Raw genomic sequence first — 26,033 nt, forward strand, 5'->3', positions numbered from 1 at the left:
ATCTCAGCCTATGCCTCCCTCCAGTCCCTTGACTTCTTGGCACTGACGGAAACATGGATCACCACAGATAACACTGCTACTCCTACTGCTCTCTCCTCGTCCGCCCACGTGTTCTCGCACACCCGAGAGCTTCTGGTCAGCGGGGTGGTGGCACCGGGATCCTCATCTCTCCCAAGTGGTCTTTCTCTCTTTCTCCCCTTACCCATCTGTCTATTGCCTCCTTTGAATTCCATGCTGTCACAGTTACCAGCCCTTTCAAGCTTAACATCCTTATCATTTATCGCCCTCCAGGTTCCCTAGGAGAGTTCATCAATGAGCTTGATGCCTTGATAAGCTCCTTTCCTGAGGACGGCTCACCTCTCACAGTTCTGGGCGACTTTAACCTCCCACGTCTACCTTTGACTCATTCCTCTCTGCCTCCTTCTTTCCCTCCTCTCCTCTTTTGACCTCACCCTCTCACCCTCCCCCTACTCACAAGGCAGGCAATACGCTTGACCTCATCTTTACTAGATGCTGTTCTTCCACTAACCTCATTGCAACTCCCCTCCAAGTCTCCGACCACTACCTTGTATCCTTTTCCCTCTCGCTCTCATCCAACACTTCCCACACTGCCCCTACTCGGATGGTATCGCGCCGTCCCAACCTTCGCTCTCTCTCCCCCGCTACTCTCTCCTCTTCCATCCTATCTTCTCTTCCCTCTGCTCAAACTTTCTCCAACCTATCTCCTGATTCTGCCTCCTCAACCCTCCTCTCCTCCCTTACTGCATCCTTTGACTCCCTATGTCCCCTATCCTCCAGGCCGGCTCGGTCCTCCCCTCCCGCTCCGTGGCTCGACGACTCATTGCGAGCTCACAGAACAGGGCTCCGGGCAGCCGAGCGGAAATGGAGGAAAACTCGCCTCCCTGCGGACCTGGCATCCTTTCACTCCCTCCTCTCTACATTTTCCTCCTCTGTCTCTGCTGCTAAAGCCACTTTCTACCATTCTAAATTCCAAGCATCTGCCTCTAACCCTAGGAAGCTCTTTGCCACCTTCTCCTCCCTCCTGAATCCTCCCCCCTCCCTCCTCCCTCTCTGCAGATGACTTCGTCAACCATTTTGAAAAGAAGGTTGATGACATCCGATCCTCGTTTGCTAAGTCAAACGACACCGCTGGTTCTGCTCACACTGCCCTACCCTATGCTCTGACCTCTTTCTCCCCTCTCTCTCCAGATGAAATCTCGCGTCTTGTGACGGCCGGCCGCCCAACAACCTGCCCGCTTGACCCTATCCCCTCCTCTCTTCTCCAGACCATTTCCGGAGACCTTCTCCCTTACCTCACCTCGCTCATCAACTCATCCCTGACCGCTGGCTACGTCCCTCCCGTCTTCAAGAGAGCGAGAGTTGCACCCCTTCTGAAAAAAAACCTACACTCGATCCCTCCGATGTCAACAACTACAGACCAGTATCCCTTCTCTCTTTTCTCTCCAAAACTCTTGAGCGTGCCGTCCTTGGCCAGCTCTACCGCTATCTCTCTCAGAATGACCTTCTTGATCCAAATCAGTCAGGTTTCAAGACTAGTCATTCAACTGAGACTGCTCTTCTCTGTATCACGGAGGCGCTCCGCACTGCTAAAGCTAACTCTCTCTCCTCTGCTCTCATCCTTCTAGACCTATCGGCTGCCTTCGATACTGTGAACCATCAGATCCTCCTCTCCACCCTCTCCGAGTTGGGCATCTCCGGCGCGGAGATTGCGTCCTACCTGACAGGTCGCTCCTACCAGGTGGCGTGGCGAGAATCTGTCTCCTCACCACGCGCTCTCACCACTGGTGTCCCCCAGGGCTCTGTTCTAGGCCCTCTCTTATTCTCGCTATACACCAAGTCACTTGGCTCTGTCATAACCTCACATGGTCTCTCCTATCATTGCTATGCAGACGACACACAATTAATCTTCTCCTTTCCCCCTTCTGATGACCAGGTGGCGAATCGCATCTCTGCATGTCTGGCAGACATATCAGTGTGGATGACGGATCACCACCTCAAGCTGAACCTCAGCAAGACGGAGCTCCTCTTCCTCCCGGGGGAAGGACTGCCCGTTCCATGATCTCGCCATCACGGTTGACAACTCCATTGTGTCCTCCTCCCAGAGCGCTAAGAACCTTGGCGTGATCCTGGACAACACCCTGACGTTCTCAACTAACATCAAGGCGGTGTCCCGTTCCTGTAGGTTCATGCTCTACAACATCCGCAGAGTACGACCCTGCCTCACACAGGAAGCGGCGCAGGTCCTAATCCAGGCACTTGTCATCTCCCGTCTTGATTACTGCAACTCGCTGTTGGCTGGGCTCCCTGCCTGTGCCATTAAACCCCTACAACTCATCCAGAACGCCGCAGCCCGTCTGGTGTTCAACCTTCCCAAGTTCTCTCACGTCACCCCGCTCCTCCGCTCTCTCCACTGGCTTCCAGTTGAAGCTCGCATCCGCTACAAGACCATGGTGCTCGCCTACGGAGCTGTGAGGGGAACGGCACCTCAGTACCTCCAGGCTCTGATCAGGCCCTACACCCAAACAAGGGCACTGCGTTCATCCACCTCTGGCCTGCTCGCCTCCCTACCACTGAGGAAGTACAGTTCCCGCTCAGCCCAGTCAAAACTGTTCGCTGCTCTGGCCCCCAATGGTGGAACAAACTCCCTCACGACGCCAGGACAGCGGAGTCAATCACCACCTTCCGGAGACACCTGAAACCCCACCTCTTCAAGGAATACCTAGGATAGGGTAAGTAAGGGTAAGTAATCCTTCTCACCCCCCAACAAGATTTAGATGCAAGTGGCTGTTCCACTGGTTGTCATAAGGTGTATGCACCAATTTGTAAGTCGCTCTGGATAAGAGCGTCTGCTAAATGACTTAAATGTAAAATGATGTATTGCTCGTGTTTCTTGGCCCAAGCAAGTTTCTTCTTATTATTGGTGCCCTTTAGTAGTGGTTTCTTTGCAGCAATTCGACCATGAAGGACTGATTCACGCAGTCTCCTCTGAACAGATCCTCAACCTAAATACGATGGCGCAGAAGAGGATGGTTGATGTTTTAAAAGCCTGCAACCAATTGTGCTGTTTTGTTAGATTTTTTTGCGTTGATTGTAACTTATTTTGTAACTTATTTTGTACATAATGTTGCTGCTACCATCTCTTATGACAGAAAATAACTTCCGGACATCAGACCTGGGATTACTCACCACGAACTGGAAGATGCTTTTTCCTTTAACGACTCCAATGAGAAAGATACTGCTCTCCCGGGAACAGGCCCAGATCCCCGTCATTTGCGTGAAGAAAAGACGGAGGAAAAGAGGACGCAGATCGGGCTGCCTTTTGAGAATCCATAGGCGAGTGAGTAAACTCCCATTGCCTTCAATTCTACTTGCTAACATACTAACATGCAATCATTGGAAAATCCAATTTATGACCTACGATTACGATTATCCTACCAACGGGACATTAAGAATCTTTAATATCATTAATATCTTATGTTTCAACGAGTCGTGGCTGAACAACGACAATATAGAGCTGGAGGGATTTTCAATACACCGGCAGAACAGAGAAGCTACAGTTGAAGTCTGAAGTTTACATACACCTTAGCCAAATACATTTAAACTCAGTTTTAGTAGAGAGAAAGTAGAGAGTAGAGAGTAGAGAGAATAATTTATTTCAGGTTTATTTCTTTCATCACATTCCCAGTGGGTCAGAAGTTTACATACACTCAATTAGTATTTGGTAGCATTGTCTTTAAATTGTTTTAATTGGGTCAAACGAATTGGGTAGCCTTCCATAAGCTTCCCCCAATAAGTTAGGTGAATTTTGGCCCGTTCCTCCTAACAGAGCTGGTGTAACTGAGTCAGGTTTGTAAGCCTTCTTGCTCGCACACACTTTTTCAGTTCTGCCCCAAATTTTTCTATGGGATTGAGGTCAAGGCTTTGCGATGGCCACTCCAATACCTTGACTCTGTTGTCCTTAAGCCATTTTGCCGCAACTTTGGAAGTACGCTTGGGATCATTGTCCATTTGGAAGACCCATTTGCAACCAAACTTTAACTTCCTGACTGATGTCTTGATATGTTGCTTCAATATATCCACATCATTTTCCTACCTCATGATGCCATCTATTTTGTGAAGTGCACCAGTCCCTCCTGCAGCAAAGCACCCCCATAACTTGATGCTGCCATCCCCATGCTTCACTGTTGGGATGGTGTTCTTCGGCTTGCAAGCGTCCCCCTTTTCCTCCAGTCATAATGATGATCGGTCATTATTGCCAAACGGTTCTATTTTTGGTTCATCAGACCAGAGGACATTTCTCCAAAAAATACGATCTTTGTCCCTATGTGCAGTTGCAAACCGTAGTTTGGCTTTTTTATGGCAGTTTTGGAGCAGTGGCTTCTTCCTTGCTGAGCGGCCTTTCAGGTTATGTCAATATAGGACTTGTTTTACTGTGGATATAGATACTTTTGTACGTGTTTCCTCCAGCATCTTCACAAGATCCTTAGCTGTTGTTTTGGTATTGATTTACACTTTTCGCACCAAAGTACGTTCATCTCTAGGAGACGGTATGATGGCTGCGTGGTCCCATGGTGTTTATACTTGCGTACTATTGTTTGTACAGATGAACCTTCAGGCTTTTGGAAATTGCTCCCAAGGATGAACCCGACTTGTGGAGGTCTACATTTTTTTCTGAGGTCTTGCCTGATTTCTTTTGATTTTTCCATTATGTCAAGCAAAGAGGCACTGACTCTGAAGGTAAGCCTTGAAATACACCCACAGGTACACCTCCAATTGATTCAGATTATGTTAATTAGAAGCTTCTAAATCCATGACATCATTTTCTGGAATTTTCCAAGCTGTTTAAAGGCACAGTCAACTTAGTGTATGTAAACTTCTGACCCACTGGAATTGTGATACAGTGAATTATAAGTGAAATAATCTGTCCGTAAACAATTGTTGGAAAAATTACTTGTGTCATGCACAAAGTATATGTCCTAACCAACTGCCAAAACTATAGTTTGTTAACAAGACATTTATGGAGTGTTTGAATAACAAGTTTTAATTACTCCAACCTAAGTGTATGTAAACTTCTGACTTCATCTGTACTTCTGGTAAGACAAGGGGTGGGTGTGTGAGTCTTTTTGTCAATAGCAGCTGGTGCACTATGTCTAATATTAAAGAAGTCTCGAGGATTTGCTCACCTGAGGTAGAGTACCTTATGATAAGCTGCAGACCAACACTATATACAAAGAGGGTTCTCATCTATATTTTTCGTAGCCGTCTACTTAGCACAACACTGACCAATGTTGGCACTAAGACCACACTCAACCAACTATATAAGGCCATAAGCAAACAAGAAAATGCTCACCCGGTGTGCTCCAGGTGGCCGGGGACTTGAATGCAGACTTTAATGCAGCACACACAGCTCTCTCCCACCCTCTATTTGGCAAATCTGACCATAATTCTATCCTCCTGATTCCTGTTTACAAGCAAAAACTAAAGTAGGAAGTACCAGTGACTCAATACGGAAATGGTCATATGACAAGAATGCAACACTACAGGACTGTTTTGCTAGCACCATAACTTGTAAATAAATTCATTAAAAATCCTACAATGTGATTTTCTGGATTTTTTCCCGCATTTTGTCTGTCATAGTTGAAGTGTACCTATGATGAAAATTACAGGCCTCTCTCATCTTTTTAAGTGGGAGAACTTGCACAATTGGTGGCTGACTAAATACTTTTTTGCCCCACTGTATATGCAGTCGGACAAGAGTGGATACAATTTCATTGCTTTAACTAATGTTAAGAAAATATTGAGCAATGTAATAAAGTAATGACTTTTCAAATAAGTTACTTTACATTGGCTGCCACCTTGTTAGTAAAGCTACATTATCCTTACCAATCGCAGCATATCAATACTGCAGACTTTCCCCCCATTTTTCTCTCTCTCTATCTCTCTCTCTCCCGCTATTCTCTCTTTCTCTTTATCTGCCTTGGTTCTCTCTTCCTCTCTCTCTGTTCTCTCCCTCTGTTTCCTCTTCTATCTGTGTCTCTGTAGCTGCAGGCAGGACAGAAGCCATGCATGTCTGGTCTTTACAGAGTAACAGAGAGGACCTGGTGTTACTAATGTCATCACACTGAGTCCTCCAGGCTGCAGCTCTGCATCTCTGGAGTTCTGGGGGCCTGCAGCTCTGGAGCCTTGCTCTGGGAGAGCAACTGCATTCAACCAACATTTAAAATTGCACCTTATATTTTTGACTTTTCTAACCCACAACAGTAAGTTGAGACCCGACTGCTTTTTAAAATGTATATATTTTATATACCCGTGCGGGGCTTTAAGAAGGAAGTTCAAGTGTGCTGTTTGTTTTGTCTATTATTCATTGCTTTTTTACCATCAGTCTTTAAATCAAAAATATTTTCAGAGAATTCATGAGAAATTTTTGGAGTTAATGCCACAGAGTTATTGGGTATGAATGACCTCAGTGTGTGTGTGTGTGTGTCTGTGTGTGTGTGTGTGCCTGCATACGTTACAGGCTATGTCAGTGAAAGGGACAGAACATTCCACTCTTTAAAGTGGAGCCAAGTGAGTAAGAAGCTCACAATGCTCTCAGAAAGCTATTGTAAACATCAATCATATTGGTCACACTTTATTTTAATAGTTCATCTGTAGATGCTCTACAGATGGTCATGCTATCAACCAACTATCTGTTGATAAGCAACTGCTTGCTGAGATAATGGTTAGGGTTAAGTTTTAGGGTTAGGATAAGGGTTAAGGTTAGAGTTAGTAGAAAGTTAGTTGAAATGTTACTGATAGTCTATGGAGCATCGACAGATGGGCTATCCAAATAAAGTGTTAACATTATATAGAGCTTTAGGATCACCATCCATCAGTGGGATCTAAACTTAGAGACCCTAGGAAGTGTAACAGTATAACTTTAGACCATCCCCTCGCCCATACCCGGGCGCGAACCAGGGACCCTCTGCACACATCAACAACAGTCACCCATGAAGCATCGTTACCCATCGCTCCACAAAAGCCACGGCCCTTGCAGAGCAAGGGGAACTACTACTTCAAGGTCTCAGAGCAAGTGATGTCACCGATTGAAACGCTATTTAGCGCGCACCGCTAACTAAGCTAGCCGTTTCACATCCGTTACAGAAGCACAGTTTAGTTCTTCCCAAGTCTTAATGGCGATGTTCCTTGACAGATGAGTAAATTCAGCTGAGAAGCTTCCACACTGTATGCTGTAGAATGAGAAAGCTTTCGTTTCTAGAGAATAAGAGACTAGGAGCAGTTGAAAAGTTCAAATGAGGAGAGAAGGTGAAGCTCCTTTTCTTATGTTTGTAAACACATAATTTATAAGAGCAGGCTTGATGTTTCGGTAATCCTAGCCCTCTTTTTAATCCACAATCTCTTCTTGTTGCATGGTATAACAATATAACAGATGACCATAAGAAGCATTGAGGTGCTATCTGCCTATCTACACAGTGTGTGGGTTGTCATCTCCGGGCTAGCATTGCGTGTACACTCTGGTTATATATTTGGACATAAGGCTAGTGGCCTGCATGGTTCATGGAATGGTAGTGGTGTTGCTTGGCCAGGCAGTATAAAGAGATGTCAGCTATTTCTTAACATTATAAAGTAATGTTGTCTGGTCTGGCTTTAAATAGTATTTACACTCCTTATAAACAATGGGTTGGTTTGCTCATGAAAGGTATATTATAAAGATCTACTAAGATGTCTGACTGATATTCTTGATCTTTTCCAATGACACAGCTTTGGGTAGATGTCAAAACATATGACACGCTACTGTGTGAGAAGTGAATACAAGTAAAAGAGAAGAGAGAAATCCAACGAGATGTTTATCAGGTTCACCGATGCCCTCAAGGGGCCATCACAACCCTTCTGTGATTCTAGGAACTGTGACCGTAATAAGGAGTGAGTACATGTTAGGACTTGACACTGTTTGTGTTGGCTGTATTTCCCAGAGTGCATCTGCTTCCTTTCTGTTTCCGCTCGCTACTCCAACATTTTCATTCGCTCGCCAGCAAACGATGCACTCCTCCGGGGTCCGACTGACGCACTTTGTTCTGAAGAAGAAAAACACCCTCACTTGCCGTGTGGGAAAAAGAGAAGTCAAGAGTAAGGACGTTAGCTAACTCAGCCTCATAAAGCTGCGTGTTTTGTTGTTGGAAAATTTCCTAGTGGGTGTTTATTTTCAATGAGCTTTATCATGCTCAAGGTTTTAAATTGTTATTTTTTTACATTTTTATTCCTTTTGTATATGTATCTGTTTCATAAATATCCCTTACGTCATCACACAAAGACACATAATTACTTATCATGAAACACTTGGTGTTTATAAGATACACATATGCTTGTGTAATCCTTGAGTATGCCTTCTCTTGGGTACTATGTTGAGAGATGTTTTCAGTTAATGATAAACTTGTGATCACAAAAAGGGGAAAACATCCTCCGATATTGGATAATAAAAACAGAGTGACAATAGATAGTCAGATGTTTTCTCTTTTATGACAATGAAAAGACAGACCTCTCCTAGATACTCCTGGACCTCGGTGCTCTCTTGGCCACAACTCCCATTCATTCCAATGGGCTACTCATGAATAACTTAATCAACACAAATACTACTAAATACTGGTAGATACTGTATTTACATAGAAAATAAATACATCTTCAGGAATTTAATGTATTGATGCCTTTTATGTGGGTGACTACAAATAATACATGCACAGACTGTATGAGTCAGATATTAACTTAGCACCACATAAGTCCTTACTGATGTTTTCATCAAGTGTTTTCACTAAAGGCATGACACCTTGGGCAATAGCAGTAGATTGGCCAATCTATGCAACTGGATACCCTTATCAATGCCACTTTAGAAACATGTGTTTTGTGTTGGTATTGTTACTAAACTTTAAATTACTATATGATGTGAAGTGATTACAAAGTATGTGATCTAACATTTTGTCACTTTAGCTTCAAGTGAAAATAAATGGGAAAATCAGTTAATTAAAATGACCACAATTGTCAACTCCTGACCTGCAGTGTTGCAGAAAGTCAAATAATGCTGTATTGGGCAACAATAAGGACTTATTAAGGTATTGAGTATTTGTGTAATAGTACTTCAATGATATGGCTATGACAGCTGCACTTCTTAAATACATAAAAACATGGAAGAGCATTATAAAAACACACTGTAAGGTAGTGATATATTATTGCTACATGGGACTGAGAGAACCTTTGCATAACCAAAGATCTCCACCCTCAAAACCATATACTTCTCTGACTATAAAAGGTGTGAAGGCTAGTTATTATAAGGAATGGTTAGTGACAAACAGAAATGCTGAAAGCTGTATTGAAATACCGGATAAGATGAGTTAGTCAATAATGGAGTGCATATCTTTCTCTTCGGTTAGGTTAGTAAAGTGCCTAAACGTTAAAATGTTGTTGTATTGCGTGTGTCCTTTGCTTCATGACCACCTGTAGGTAAAATGAATGGCTGAAATGACCTAAGGTGGAATCATTTATGCCTACTTAGTTCAAATGGGTAAAAAATAATTATCTGGAGAAAATACTGAGTTATTTTCTTTTCTGAGATCCACCCCTACTTGGTTTTCCCATTTTAGCAACTTACAACGCAGTGGCCCGTGAACCACTGAACAAACCGCCTACCACTGATCCCAAGGATGGCCTGAGAGCATGTTGGAGCCAACTCACAGCTACTCAAGACACTTGGACTCTATATCTGTTGTTTTTAAACTGTTTATCACTTGGCTATGTGAACGCTAGTGTGGCCAAGTCCCTCACCCGTTCTCCCCTATTTAGAACACTTGATGGGTACTGGATGTGTCACTAAGAGTCTCAAGGCAGAGGTCAGATTGTTCTCTCCAGAAACTCTGAAAGCCACTTCAGTTTTTTTTCTGGGAAAGCTATGATGTACAAATATGGTGTGTCTATTTGTCTGTCTAGGATCTTCCTTTTTATTTAGACTATGGGACAAAATGATTGCGAGAGATTTTGTCTGCAATATTTATGACCTTTGGTAAATCTTCCCAAGAGATTGTGATTTTCCAATGTATTTGTTTAAATCACTGTTTAATTGATTGGTAGTTTGTTTGTCTCTCATTGAACAAACACTGTCATAATGCATGTTCCACACTCTACTTTTTGAATTGACATGTGACATTTTGATTGGCTGCAGGGAGATAAGACAAATATAGAAGTAATTTGAAATATAGATTTAAGTTGGTATAGAATGAGATAAATCTTTATGATGGCCCTCAGTTATCAAAACTGCAGTCTCGCTTGTGTCAATTGCATCAAATTATTTAAAAAAGGCCTAATTCCATCCACTTCAAATGACATCCAATTGGTTTGGAATTGACCCTTATTCTGTGATCATCTCCTTATTTGACCAGCTCCTGGTACTGCTCAGATCTCAGGAAGCGGCCAAAGGAGTCCTTCTCCATCAGAGCATAAATTCTCTTCTGGGCCAGGTCAAAGGTCACAGGGGAAAGATGAACCAGGTTCCTCAGGGTCACATCCTTGGTGTAATGATCAATGTTCACCTGGAGGGAGGAGCGAGAAAGAGACACAGAAAGGCAGGCAAAGGTAAGTCTGGGCTTCCACAACAAATACAACCACAGATTTGATGGCCACATTTCATGTCACCTCTCTGGGTCCCTCGGTCTGGATGAAGTCCTCATAGATCTTCCTGGCCTTCACAGCCATCTTCATGGGAGACTTGGTCTTCTTGAAGTCCTCGCAGGCCACCCAGAACTCAATGTTCTCCTCACTGAATTCAGAGCGCAGGAAGCTACGGAACATGGCCAGGCCACCTTGGAGATAAAGAGAAAGATGGAGAAAGAGAGAAAGAACAAGTGGTCCCATATTTCCCTGCCAATCCTCTAACATCTCCAATGAGACCTGAATTCCGGAGACAAACTGCCACTGTGCCTCTGTTTTAAACTGTTAGATGATGTGATAGGACTAGCTCCGATAGCTTATGTGGTTGGTACAGTAGCACAGTGTTTACAACAGCAGAGTTTAGGTTGGATTCTTATATGGCCCGCTAATCCTCAATATATGTTGCTGTGAGTCATTTTGTATAAAAGTGTTTGCTGAATTGAGAACATTATACTGGGCCTGACTATATATAAATAAATAACCAGCATCCTGATTCAGCCACTTCACTTGATTTATTTCCATCAAATGTGATTGTTTGATGGTTAGTTCTTGGAGCTCCTCATCTGTGTCAAATGTTCTTTAGTGTACACTTTAAAATAAAGGTTATTTGTTGCTTGTGGGTCCCAGGCAGAATTCCCACATTGAATGTGAAAAGAAACTGTACATGTATCATTGCCACACAGGAAGCACTTCATGTCTAAATTAAAATGCACAGGAAGTGCATGGCGGCCATAAACATTTTCAAGAGAAGTTTTGGAGAACAAACAATTTTTTTTTTTTTTACTCAAACTGCAAAACAAACATTAGGAAATTATTTGTTTTGTTAACCACACCCTCCAATGTCACAAACTAAAATGTATAAAATTTAGCAAATGGAAGGAACACTCAGGTAGTGGTTTAAAGGTCCTATGTTCATTTAGATTTTGGCGCCAGAGGGGCAATGGGGAAACTGAGGAACCAATAAGTGGAAACCTGTTTGAGAAAGCAATTTAGCTAGCGGATGTGAGGAAATCAATTATTTGACACACTTTACATGACTTGGTGGTTACGTTTTTCTCTAGCTAGCTAGTTAAATAACTAAGCTAACCTAAATGCTAGCTAGCTAGCTTACATTTTCTTATATCCCTAGAGGGCTAGAGTTTGAAGTGTAGCTAGCTAGCTAGGTTGCCTGAATGCAAGGTAGTAGCTTAGTCTTGAGACAAATGAGGAGGTAGCTAGCTACCTAGATATTTTACAGCCTCCCAGCATTCCTGTTGTTAGTTGCCTTTTGCCAGAGTACCTGTTTGTAAAAGTTATGTGTGTGCGCGCGGGTGCCTTCATGGCCTTCCAGCAGGACGCCAATATTATGAATGAGTGTGAATTGTGAATTTAATGAAGTTCCTTTATGAACAAGTTCTGATTATGATTGTTTGCTTAACACTAATATGTGATTAAGGATTTTGAACTAGGCCTATGCCTTTTGCATTTAACACCAGTTACAGTATGTGGCTTATTTGTTATTTTGAAAGTGGTATGTCCCAGGGAGGGGCAGAGAGAATTTAAATTCCTGGTTTTGGCTTCTTTGGCAGAGTGATCTTGGTAGTTGTAAGGGGAGGCTTATGTAAGCCTGGTATACCTCCAACCTGAGTCTTTATGGAATAGACAGGTTGCCTGCAAGGCATTTCTTTTCATTGAAGTAAATGGAAATGTTATTATTTTGTAAATATTTCAGATTGTGGGTCTAGACCACAATCGTCACCTGAACGTAAAAGCATAGCTTCTGCAACAGAACAGCCTGCCTCCTGCAAGATGTCTGCCCCTGCCACTACTAGTTCCCTATTTTACAATATTGCTTTTATTACAGGATTTGGGTTTTCCATTTATATTTTGAGGTTGAACTTTAGCACGTTTGAACTTTAGCACGATTGGTGTCACCTCGTCAGTTGGTATGTGTTATACCTGTGCTGGTTGCCATCTCGTTAGTAGGAAGGTGTTTCACCTGTGTTGGCTCAGGTGCTATTCAGGAGTGGCTGGCCGAGTGCTCCAGTTGAGCATGAGAGATGTTGGGGAGAGCTGCACTTTATCTCAGCTGTGATGCGATTTCGAGCACACCTTATTTAAGTTTGAAAGAAGCCAGAGTTTTGGTGTTTCCCATGTTTGTTTTGCTCCATATTGTTTTCACTCTCTATCCTAAGTTGTTGTGGGTTTTTCTTTCAGTTGGTCTTTCGGGTTTGCAATCCAAGTGGGCATCCATGGTGGGTGTCTTTCAGAACCCCTTACTAGGGGCTTTGCCATCTTTCAGGGGGCACCCACATGGGTGCCTTTCAGAACCCCTTTGAATGCCTTTCTCTTTGTCAATCATTTTTTTGTTAGGTCCCTTTGTTGTGAGTGACATTTTGAGTTTGTCTTGGTGGAACGTAACACTTTAGAGTAAGTGATGTGGCTGTATGAGTGTTTGCAGTAATACAGTAGAGCATTTGGTTGAGAATAAATATAGAACATTGAACAACACACTTCCGGCGCCGACAGAGATGGCCGCCTCGCTTCTCGTTCCTAGGAAACTATGCAGTTTTTTTTTTAACCTGTTATTTCTTACATTAGTACCCCAGGTCATCTTAGGTTTCATTACATACAGTCGAGAAGAACTACTGAATATAAGATCAGCGTCAACTCACCATCAGTACGACCAAGAATATGATTTTCGCGACGCAGATCCTGTGTTCTGCCTTTCAAACAGGACAACGGAATGGATCCCATGCGGCGACCCAAAAAAATGACTCCGAAAAATAGGGAAACTAGGCGGTCTTCTGGTCAGACTCCGGAGACGGGCACATCGTGCACCACTCCCTAGCATTCTTCTCGCCAATGTCCAGTCTCTTGACAACAAGGTTGATGAAATCCGAGCAAGGGTAGCATTCCAGAGGGACATCAGAGACTGTAACGTTCTTTGCTTCACGAAAACATGGCTCACTGGAGAGACGCTATCTGAGGCGGTGCAGCCAGCGGGTTTCTCCATGAATCGCGCCGGCAGAAACAAACATCTTTCTGGTAAGAAGAGGGGCGGGGGCGTATGCCTTATGGCTAACGAGACATGGTGTGATGAAAGAAACATACAGGAACTCAAATCCTTCTGTTCACCTGATTTAGAATTCCTCACAATCAAATGTCGACCACATTATCTACCAAGAGAATTCTCTTCGATTATAATCACAGCCGTATATATCCCCCCCAAGCAGACACATCGATGGCTCTGAACGAACTTTATTTGACTCTTTGCAAACTGGAATCCATTTATCTGGAGGCTACATTCATTGTAGCTGGGGATTTTAACAAGGTTAATCTGAAAACAAGACTCCCTAAATTTTATCAGCATATCGATTGCGCAACCAAGGGTGGAAAAACCTTGGATCATTGTTACTCTAACTTCCGCGACGCATATAAGGCCCTGCCCCGCCCTCCTTTCGGAAAAGCTGACCACGACTCCATTTTGTTGATCCCTGCCTACAGACAGAAACTAAAAAAAGAAGCTCCCACGCTGAGGTCTGTCCAACGCTGGTCCAACCAAGCTGACTCCACACTCCAAGACTGCTTCCATCACGTGGACTGGGATATGTTTCGTATTGCTGAAGTGCTTTGAGAGACTAGTCAAGGACCATATCACCTCCACCTTACCACCCTACCTGACACCCTAGACCCACTCCAATTTGCTTACCGCCCAAATAGGTCAACAGACGATGCAATCTCAACCACACTGCACACTGCCCTAACCCATCTGGACAAGAGGAATACCTATGTGAGAATGCTGTTCATCGACTACAGCTCGGCATTCAACACCATAGTACCCTCCAAGCTCGTCATCAAGCTCCAGACCCTGGGTCTCGACCCCGCCCTGTGCAACTGGGTACTGGACTTCCTGACGGGCCGCCCCCAGGTGGTGAGGGTAGGCAACAACATCTCCACCCCGCTGATCCTCAACACTGGGGCCCCACAAGGGTGCGTTCTCAGCCCTCTCCTGTACTCCCTGTTCACCCACGACTGCGTGCCCACACACGCCTCCAACTCAATCATCAAGTTTGCGGACGACACAACAGTGGTAGGCTTGATTACCAACAACGACGAGACGGCCTACAGGGAGGAGGTGAGGGCCCTCGGAGTGTGGTGTCAGGAAAATAACCTCACACTCAACGTCAACAAAACTAAGGAGATGATTGTGGACTTCAGGAAACAGCAGAGGGAACACCCCCCTATCCACATCGATGGAACAGTAGTGAGAGGGTAGCAAGTTTTAAGTTCCTCGGCATACACATCACAGACAAACTGAGTTGTTCCACTCACACAGACAGCATCGTGAAGAAGGCGCAGCAGCGCCTCTTCAACCTCAGGAGGCTGAAGAAATTCGGCTTGTCACCAAAATCACTCACAAACTTCTACAGATGCACAATCGAGAGCATCCTGGCGGGCTGTATCACCGCCTGGTACGGCAACTGCTCCGACCACAACCGTAAGGCTCTCCAGAGGGTAGTGAGGTCTGCACAACGCATCACCGGGGGTAAACTACCTGCCCTCCAGGACACCTACACCACCCGATGTTACAGGAAGGCCATAAAGATCATCAAGGACAACAACCACCCGAGCCACTGCCTGTTCACCCCGCTATCATCCAGAAGGCGAGGTCAGTACAGGTGCATCAAAGCTGGGACCGAGAGACTGAAAAACAGATTCTATCTCAAGGCCATCAGACTGTTAAACAGCCACCACTAACATTGAGTGGCTGCTGCCAACACACTGACACTGACTCAACTCCAGCCACTTTAATAATGGGAACTGATGGGAAATTATGTAAAATATATCACTAACCACTTTAAACAATGCTACCTAATATAATATTATAATGTTACATACCCTACATTATTCATCTCATATGCGTATGTATATACTGTACTCTATATCATCTACTGCATCCTTATGTAATACATGTATCACTTGCCACTTTAACTATGCCACTTTGTTTACATACTCATCTCATATGTATATACTGTACTCGATACCATCTACTGTATCTTGCCTATGCTGCTCTGTACCATCACTCATTCATATATCTTTATGTACATATTCTTTATCCCCTTACACTGTGTATAAGGCAGTAGTTTTGGAATTGTTAGTTAGATTACTTGTTGGTTATTACTGCATTGTCGGAACTAGAAGCACAAGCATTTCGCTACACTCGCATTAACATCTGCTAACCATGTGTATGTGACCAATACAATTTGATTTGATTTGATTTTATTGTATTTGGTATGATATGATTTAAACCCCATGTGGGAAACTCAGGTGAAATCCATATTAACTGTAATATTAATGTCAAAGTTCTTCATTAGATAATTAGAGCACAGCAGTTTCCAGTTCCCGGGTAATTAATCACTTTAATTTTGAGCTCAGCTCTATCTGGGGATGTTCCAATAACATCCCTAACCTATCATAGCTACTCTACAAGCTATGAGTTATGAGAGGAGACTGATGGGGCTGCTCAGAGGAGTTGCACCACTGGGTTAATCTGATGGTTGTGTGTGTGTGTGTGTGTGTGTGTGTGTGTGTGTGTGTGTGTGTGTGTGTGTGTGTGTGTGTGTGTGTGTGTGTGTGTGTGTGTGTGTGTGTGTGTGTGTGTGTGTGTAGGCTACTACCATACACTAAGATCAAAAGCATGTGGTACCATTACAACCCACTAAATCATGTACTTATGTACGTAAGCACTGTACATATCTGAATATCTGATCCCAGATGAATATATGATTTACACATGTACAGTGCATTCGGAAAGTATTCAGACCCACTTTTTCCACATGTTGTTACATTACAGCCTTACTCTAAAATTGATTAAATAAATGTTTTTCCTCATCAATCTACACACAATACTCCACAATGACAAAGTGAAAACAGGTTTTTAGGAAGTTTTACAAATGTAATATAATGTATGTATACAGGTATATATATATTATTTACATAAACATTCAGATCCTTAGCTTTGAGACTCAAACTTGAGCTCAGGTGCATCCTGTTTCCATTGATCATCCTTGAGATATTTCTACAACTTAATTGGAGTCCACCTGTGGTAAATGCAATTGATTGGACATGATTTGGAAAGGCACACACCGGTCTATATAAGGTCCCACAGTCGACAGTGCATGTCAGAGCAAAAACCAAGCCATGTGGTCGAAGGAAGCCTCCGTAGAGCTCCGAGACAGGATTGTGTCAAGGCACAGTGGCCTCCATAATTTCTAAATGGAAGAAGTTTGGAACCATCAAAACTCATCTTAGAGCTGGCCGCCCGGCCAAACTGAGCAATCGGGGAGAAGGGCCTTGGTCAGGGAGGTGACTTAGAACCCGATGGTCACTCTGACAGAGCTCCAGATGTCCTCTTTGGAGATGGGAGAAACTTCCAGAAGGACAACCATCTCTGCAGCACTCCACCAATCAGGCCTTTATGGTAGAGTGGCCAAATGGAAGGCAATCCTCAGTAAAAGGCACATGACATCCCACTTGAAGTTTTCCAAAGGGCACCTAATGGACTCTCAGACCCTGTGAAACAAGAATGTCTGGTCTGATGAAACCAATATTGAGTTATTTGGCCTGAATGCCAAGCATCACTTCTGGAGGATACCTGGCACCATCCCTACGGTGAAGCATGGTGGTGGCTACATCATGCTGTGGGGATATTTTTGAGTGGGGGGGGACTGGGAGACTTGTCAGGATCGAGGGAAAGATGGAAGTACAGAGAGATCCTTGATGAAAACCTGCTCCAGAGAGCTCAGGAGCTCAGACTGTGGTGAAGGTTCACCTTCTAACAGGACAACAACCCTAAGCACACTGCCAAGACAACGCAGGAGTGACCTGAATGTCCTTGAGTGGCCCAACCAGAGCCCGCACTTGAACCCAATCAAGACCTGAAAATAGCTGTACAGCGACGCTTCCCATCCAACCTGACAAGGCTTGAGAGGATCTGCAGAGAAGAATGGGAGAAACTCCCCAAACACTGCTTGTAGCGTTATAACCATGAAGACCCAAGACTGTAATTGCTGCCAAAGGTGCTTAAACAAAGTACTGAGTAAAGGGTCTATTTTTATAAATAGAAAAACCTAAAACCTGTTTTTGGGTTGCCATTATGGGGTATTGTGTGTAGATTGATGAGGGGGAAAAATAACTACTATTTTTTCTTAATCAATTTTAATAATAATAATAATATAATATAATAATAATAATATATGCCATTTAGCTGACGCTTTTATCCAAAGCGAATTTTAAAATACGTTTTTAATGTAACGAAATGTAGAAAAAGTCAATGGCTCAGAATAGTTACAGAATGCACTGTATGTTATGAGTAAGGGAGATTCCTGACACACACACACACACACACACACGCCCTGGCGGAATGCACCACACTGGAACATTTAGACCAGGCCTTTGAGGAAGGCATATTTTCCAGCAGTTTAATTTTAGGCGCAGGTTTAATTTATTACACAATATAGACGTTATGCCCACAGATGGATTATGAAATGTTACTTCTCTGGATCTGGATAGCAAGAGTGAATACCATCAAAGTTACTGTAATCAATACCATCAGTTACTGTAATCTTATACTAGTCTGTCTGCTCTGTATTTGGCATGACTCGTAAAGTTGAATATGATGGGGTGAAGAAACATATCGTTTTACACAAGACCTCATGGCTTTTCGTAAGGACTTAGTAAGGACTTATTTGTTGTGTGTGTGTGTTTGTGTTTGTGTACGCATGCCTGTAGATCTGGGCATACTCACAACTGTTGGTCAGCACATGGTCCAGGGACTCACGCCACTGAGCAGCCTCCTCAGGAATGGGCCTGTACAACACACAAACACAATACAACACCCACATATTATAGTCAATCACCGTAAACTTGATTTAACATGAGACAAGCAAATGAGCACGGTCAGTCCTTACTAACCAAAGAAGGAGAAGAACTTATCTACTGGAAAGCCCAAACAATATTAGCCTTTGATTGGACTATATTTCGTGCCTATTCGTCTTCACCAAGTCAGCCCATTATCAGAAGGCCATGTTGTTAACAGCTGGATTCAGAGAATCCCACCCGGAGTGTTTTAACCCCAGGGTCAGAGGTTTGTCACTCACAGCCTCTTCATACTGCTCCATGTAAGGTCATTGAGGTCCTTGATTGCCCTCCCTCTAACACACGCACACGCTCACACGCACACACTAGTCAGAGAGAGAGCCCTTCAGCATCTCATCTTTCTTGATGGCTGTTCTACTGAGCTAGTGGGGGAAATAGCTTGCAAACATCCATTATGTAAGAGGTTACACAATTAAGTGGAAGACACAGCCGCAGTATGCAATGCTTTTATGCTCAATTTGGAGATGATTTAACATGTAAACATCACTGTGACACTTCACAGGATGTTCTTTCCCCCTCATTCTCTCTCCCCTGCATTCTCTTTCTCCTCTTCCTTCAACACTCACTTTCTGTAATCATACATACAACTGATTATTTCCCTGTAGAAGGTAGTGCATGATAAACTGTAGAGACTGAACACATATAGTAGAGTATATACATTTTTGTGATAAACAACCATTATCTTGGTCTGGTCAGTTTCAGTGCCTGGGACGGAAATGTCTCAACCTTTGAACTCTTCATTTGATACAGTACATGCAATGGTCTCTGTCCATGCACGGCTATCAATTATGAGGCTAACGTGCATACTGACATTCCACAGGCATGGAGACAGGCTCTCCCTCTCTTTCTAAGTCAGATCTGGAGATGAAAGCCAAGCAATAAATCATGGAAGCAATTTACAATTGTCTATTTGACACTGTTTGAAGTAGAGTAAGGCCTAAACGTATCACTCCTTTGAGGAGCACTTGAAGTAAAATGATCACTTGAAAATTTACTGAGTCTGAGTCAGGGATATAACTGACAGACCATGTTGCGATAAGGTGTGTTCACGCACTCACGCGAGAGAGAATGTGTTCCTGTTAATCTTTGTGTGTGCGAGGACTGTCTGTGCTACTCACTTCTGAAGCTTCTCTGGCTTCTTCTCTTGTTTCTCTGGGTATGGGATGATCAGGTCAATGCCATTCTCAGGCTTCTGGAGGAGAACCCCCAACTTAGACTTGATCTCTTTTGCCCTAAGAAAGGAAAGTCATGAGGAAATAAGGCCATTTAGGAGGATGCTGTAATGTTTTAAATGGCACACATTCATGAGTTAGAGCAGTATAACAAAACTAGTAATGACTTTGGCTAATGCAGATTGTATTCAGAAAAAGTGAGACACAGATAGCTATAACTAATCAATCAAGTTCAATATAATACAAGTTGAACAGCAATCAGCAACAGAGCAAAATACATACCAAACCTCAAAAAGGAGGGACTAATCATAAACTAGGTCTTCACATTCATTTATTTGGATCTTAAATTGACCCTTTCAGACCCAGGATAATACAAACACATCCTCAGATGAATCAGACCCATTAGTAGAGGTCCTGTGATGTAGCCTTTGTTTTCAATGGCACAGTGTCAGGAGTTAGATTACACTATAATGTAACCATAACATATAAAAGGGCTAAAAGGTTGTCATTTTTATAATATAACTTTCATTTTAATCTTCAATCAGCTTATTATGTTAACTATTAATCATAATAATCAAAAGACCCACTTCTAAGCCATCTCAAACTTAAAGAGAGTGTCCACAATATTTTGTGGACACAATAACACACTAACAATTTTACTTGCCATTTGCAAAAAGGCAATAATCAAAGTATATTTTTTTACAAAGAGGACATTTAAGTGAGTAAACCAAAAATACTTTGAATAGAATTACCCACCTTTATCATTATCTACTGCTCCCATTACTCAGGTTAGAAAAACAACGAAACAAAACAAAGTCTGATCAATAATTTATGACGTGGTGAGCCTCACGTAGTTGATTCCTCTTTGTTACTTTCATCGATCCATATAGTCAGCGATCAATAGATGGGCTCAACTAAAACCACAGCCACACATGCAGACACACGTGCAGCCTCTTGTTAGCAAGACAGACCTTGTTGTTCCTGACCGGGGATGACACCCAACTACTTCTACACTCTCTGAAAAAAAGGGTTCCAAAAGGGTTCTTTGACTTTCCCCATAGGAGGAACCCTTTTTAGTTCCAGATATAACCCTTTTTGGTTCCAGGTAGAATATTTTGGGTTCCACGTAGAACCCTCTGGTGAAAGGGTTCTACACGGAACCCAATAGGGTTCTACCTGGAACCAAAAAGGGTTCTTCAAAGGGCTCTCCTATGGGGACTGCCAAAGAACCCTTTTAGGTTCAAGATAGCACCATTTTTCTAAGAGTATAGATTCCAGGTAGGGTTGCAATATTCCAGGAACTTTCAATCAATTCCCTGGTTTTCCAGAAATCCTGGTTGGAGGATTCCAGATAACCTTCTTATTCCCTCCTATCTCCGGGATCTTTCAAATGCAATTTCTGGAAAACCCAGGAATTTATTGAAAGTTCCAGGAATTTTCAACCCTAACTACGACAGACCACACATTTCCATGGGTTTCTACAGAATATTCATTCTAACCAGGGCTGTAATTAAGAGATTGCCCAGGAGTCCAGGACATTGACATTTTTAATCAGGATAGCCCACATGAAGAAGAAAATAATGTGTTAGGATTTTTAGACGTGTTAGTAGCATTGGTCTAGGTAACTTTTTTTTAGGACATCTACAAGTAACGATGTGTAATTAAAAAAGAAATCCCCCATGAAAAGGATAATATACTGCATCTTAAATTTGGGTTTTTTGATCAACTGGTAACTGTTTTAATTGTTTGACCGATGAGCGGCTTTCAGGGAATGCCTGTTTGAAAAACAGCCCGGTGTTATTGCCATAAGTTATTTATGAACTTCCTACTATTTCAGAAAAATACTTCTCCAGATAGTCTGATTTAGGAAATCCATAACTCAATATAGAAGTATACATCATATGCATGAATAATATATTAATCAGCCCATTAAACTGCAACAGGGCAGTGCAGTATATCATACTGATTCCGCTTTCCCATTTGGCTGCTTATGCTGTTTTATAAATTCATGACCTGAGGATGACAAAGAGCAGATAGTGAACCTCTGTTTTGCTTTTCAGCTTGGCTAAATATTCCTGTCTTGCATGTGGATGCAATTGACCTGCAGCTGAGTTGGTGCTGCAAATGGGAATACAGTCAGCATAATGCTATCCTTCAGGTATTAAGGCTACCTTTTATATCGGCAACTGGAATTGTGTAACTTTTTGGACAGTTAAAAATGTTTGATCAAGTATTTAAATCAACTTTAAACTTTCCACTTGTCTTAAAATGAAGAGCAAACAATATCCACAATAGTCTAGATTACCATACAGCATCTTTCAATAATTTAAACCATACTAAAAACATCTCAGCATTTTTACAAAATGAGAAAAAAAACTATAAATACAGAAATCAGATTTTGAATATAGGTCAAACATTTTCTGAATAAGAAATTAACTCATAAATGTTTTGAATGTAGTTTCTCTGGGCTTATTTCAGGCAAAGATAGGAGAGATTACCCTTTCAGAGAAACAGAAGAGCATACTGCTTTTGGCATCTCACCTTATCCGACATGTTTGGGGCAACGCAGCTAATCCTTTACACATTTTATGAAGTTTTCCTTTTTGATGTTTTGTTGAGTGAGTCCACCACCAGTAGATTCAAAGTCCCTTTTCTTTTTGCCTTTGTCCTTCAGCACTCTTGGGGAGTTTATATACAGAGAGCCTATTGGCTTTGGGACAAGAGCATTAGCCAATGAAACGGATGTCTGCGACTGCAGGCAGAGGAGTCAGGGTCGACTGCATGAGAAGTGGTCTGCTAGAACTGGTATGGCTGGAAGTAGAGGTTAATCCCTAACCACAGATTTGTGATCAGATGCTTACATTTACAAAGATAAAAAAGTTGCACTGAACTCAGCCACTGATCAAGTGGTGAAAGATACATTTGTTAAGTAATTTATTAGAGAAATACATGCTAGTAGATACCCATAGACTTCCATTCATTGTACTAACTCTATTAGAGGTAATTCCTCGAGCCAATTCTAACTTCCTTCATACTGGACACAGAGACATGAAAAGTATATCCAGGAGTTCATCTGACTCATTGGCAAAATCCGAAAGTATCCCTTTTATTAACACGCAAATCAAGATCACTTTAGTAAAACTTTATTTAAAGGGTCATTAATAACAAAAAAGGCATTTATAAATTGTGTTCACCATTTATTAATAATTACTCCCACGTTTATAAACCATTTACTAATCATTAGTAAAGTCTTTTTGCAGTCCCTAATCTAAAGTGAACTATCTATACTTTATAAATACAGAAATATGAAAGACGGGCATGCCATTGCTAGACATTCCTGTGGTACCTGGTAAAACAATTATCACACAAAACAGGATGTTTAAGGAAATATATATATATATATATGTGTGAATAATTAACATACTAATATTTACAAACGTTGGCGTAATGATTCAATAAATGGTGAGCAAACTGTAAATGCCTTATACATGATTTATTATGGACCTTTAAATAAAGTGTTCCCATTCCTTTTGATTATCTTTCTCAATTAGAAAAAAACAGTTGTGAATTCAAGTTTGAGTATAGACTGCAGATAGGGGGTCCCAGGACTCGCCCAAACTCCAGTGGAGCTGGAGAAACATGTTTTCAGATAAACATGAACTATTTGCGCAATGTATGCTAGGCCTTTTCAACCATCACACAAAGCAAACATCATTAGCTATAAATAGGAAACGTTTAGTCACAGATATCCCATCTACGGCCATTTAAGAAAACAAGGTGAAAGACCAAACCTTTTAATCCATATGGGAGTTAGAGACAGTGATTTTTTGTTCATATACAATTATTACAAGAGGACTGGACCTCATGTTAGAAGTTGATAAAATTATGGAAATACAACAATGTAAAGTAGTTGTGTGTTGAATTGTTTGCAACATTGTGTTGATTAGACGGTATGACAAATGTACCTGACAATGCTGTAATCAAGAAGACAATAGTAAACAGTGATTGCATTTCCCCATTGACAAGTGATTGTATGCGTAGACATAAAGGCCACACCCACACTCTCCAGCTTTCTTTGGCACTAGTACACTGAGGTTTGGACTTGGGATGTTAAGTTCCCATTCCCATATAGCTGATAGCCATTGCTACTAATGCACAGTAATGCAAAAAAGGCTTGTTCACTTTGGAGGTGTAACGGTTCTCTTGTGGTGAAGGAGAGTCGGACCAAAATGCAGCGTGTAGATTGCGATCCATAATTGAATAAACAAACGTAACACGAATCTAAATACAAACACTACAAAAAAACATAACGAAAACAGCCTATACTTGTGTACACTAACACATAGACAGGAACAAGGACACTAAGGACAATCACCCACGACAAACTCAAAGAATATGGCTGCCTAAATATGGTTCCCAATCAGAGACAACGATAAACACCTGTCTCTGATTGAGAACCACTCCAGACAGCCATAGACTTTGCTAGATCACCCCACTAGCTACAATCCCAATATCTACACACCACATACAAAAACCCATGCCACACCCTGGCCTGACCCAATACATGAAGATAAACACAAAATACTTCGACCAGGGCGTGACAGGAGGTTGACTTTCCCATGCCAACTCTGTCATGAACTACTCTCAGTAGACAGAGGATTGAACTTGAAGCCTTAAAATGTACATTATTAGCCCCCACAATAGTATAGGCATTGGTTGAAGCTCAATGTTAAATTAAATTCTCCCTACCATCATACTTAAGCCAATATGACACCAAGCTTCATGGACATTTGCAAATCAACTTGACTGGAGGTACACAACACACTCCCTGCATCTCGTCATGAGCCGTCCAGCCATTCCCGAAAACCACATTACAGATTTTTTTAAAGGGTTGTTAGCAATTGAGCTTTCAGATTATTTTCTGCTCCTACCTCCTAGCTCAACTTCTAAACGTTGGATAAAAACAAGACTATAGCGTCCATAAAGGGACCATTGGACTAATTTCTGTCCATTAAGAACCAACTATGTGCTATCTTTTTGGAGCATTTTTGTCAATGCTAACATCTTCTCAACTAAATCTCAGAGTTCTAAAACCAGGACCAGCCATTTGGTTGCTGCACAACAGCAGCTGTAGTTAGCTAACACCAGTTGGATGAGAAGCAAGCTACAAGCAAAGGAAGCTAGCTAGCTAGGTATATTTGTCTATGGAAATCAGGTTCATTTTCAGTTCTAAATGAATGTTAAAAAGACTTTATCTTTTTTTACTGTATATAATGTACTGTACTCTGCTGTACTCTACTCTACTTCAGTGGTTCTCAAACCTCTCCTCGTGGACCCCCAGATGTTTCAGGTGTGCTAGCACAATTATGTGGAACTGCCTGGGGTCCCCATGGAGAGGTTTGAGAACCACTACTCTACTCTACTGTCCAAACTTCTGAAACATAGATGTCTATGATTGGTTCATATTTGGTGCGATCAGGACCAAATCTGCACCAATTATAGACGTCTATGTTTGGACCACATATAGGCCAGACAGACGTCTGTGGACGTTGAACTAAAGCCCGCACCGCACCAAATCTAAACCAAATATAGATGTTCTGAAAACGCTCTCCTAGCCTGCTACGAAAAGTAACATGTATCGAAGTGGCGTGTTTTTAGGGAGTCCCGTCTGTGGACTTTGAAATCAAGGATGGTCCGGACCGCACCAAAGAAAAGAAAAAAGGCTGGACAGGACCAAATAAAGACGTCCAAAAGACCTCACCCAGATTTTGAGATGGATTTCTTTCCAAATGCTCACTCAGCCAACTTATTCAGTACTTTAAGAGTCACTTACAGGAACTGGTATGTGCCTAATACACTGCTAAAAAAAACAAAGGGAAGACTTAAACAACACAATGTAAATCCAAGTCAATCACACTTCTGTGAAATCAAACGGTCCACGTAGGAAACAACACTGATTGACAATAAATTTCACATGCTGTTGTGCAAATGGAATAGACAACAGGTGGAAATTATAGGCAATTAGCAAGACATCCCCCAATAAAGGAGTGGTTCTGCTAGTGGCAACCACAGACCACTTTTCAGTTCCTATGCTTCCTGGCTGATGGTCACTTTTGAATGCTGATGGTTCTTTCACTCTAGTGGTAGCATGAGACGGAGTCTACAACCCACACAAGTGGCTCAGATAGTGCAGCTCATCTAGGATGGCACATCAATGCGAGCTGTGGC

At 42.3% G+C, this 26,033-nt stretch overlaps 2 protein-coding genes across 2 annotated transcripts in view; both read right to left on the reverse strand.

Annotated features, from left to right (window-relative positions):
• Nucleotides 1-2,642: 2,642 nt before the first annotated feature.
• Nucleotides 2,643-26,033, reverse strand: part of uchl5 (ubiquitin carboxyl-terminal hydrolase L5) — a 1,000,928-nt gene continuing 977,537 nt past the window's right edge. The window contains exon 10 of the mRNA XM_052460621.1: nucleotides 2,643-2,740. Within this exon, the coding sequence (XP_052316581.1) occupies nucleotides 2,690-2,740 (51 nt within the window). The 3' untranslated portion in view covers nucleotides 2,643-2,689. The remainder of the gene's footprint in view (nucleotides 2,741-26,033) is intronic.
• Nucleotides 8,517-22,509, reverse strand: LOC118392895 (regulator of G-protein signaling 5-like). Its single transcript, XM_035784897.2, has 5 exons — nucleotides 22,347-22,509; nucleotides 19,752-19,865; nucleotides 18,503-18,564; nucleotides 10,699-10,865; nucleotides 8,517-10,595 (listed from the first exon to the last, which is right to left on the reverse strand). The coding sequence occupies exons 1-5, from the start codon at nucleotides 22,388-22,390 to the stop codon at nucleotides 10,434-10,436; spliced, it is 549 nt and encodes a 182-aa protein (XP_035640790.1). The 5' UTR covers nucleotides 22,391-22,509; the 3' UTR covers nucleotides 8,517-10,433.

The sequence above is a fragment of the Oncorhynchus keta genome, chromosome 1, assembly GCF_023373465.1.
Source record: "Oncorhynchus keta strain PuntledgeMale-10-30-2019 chromosome 1, Oket_V2, whole genome shotgun sequence".
Lineage (NCBI taxonomy): Eukaryota > Metazoa > Chordata > Actinopteri > Salmoniformes > Salmonidae > Oncorhynchus > Oncorhynchus keta.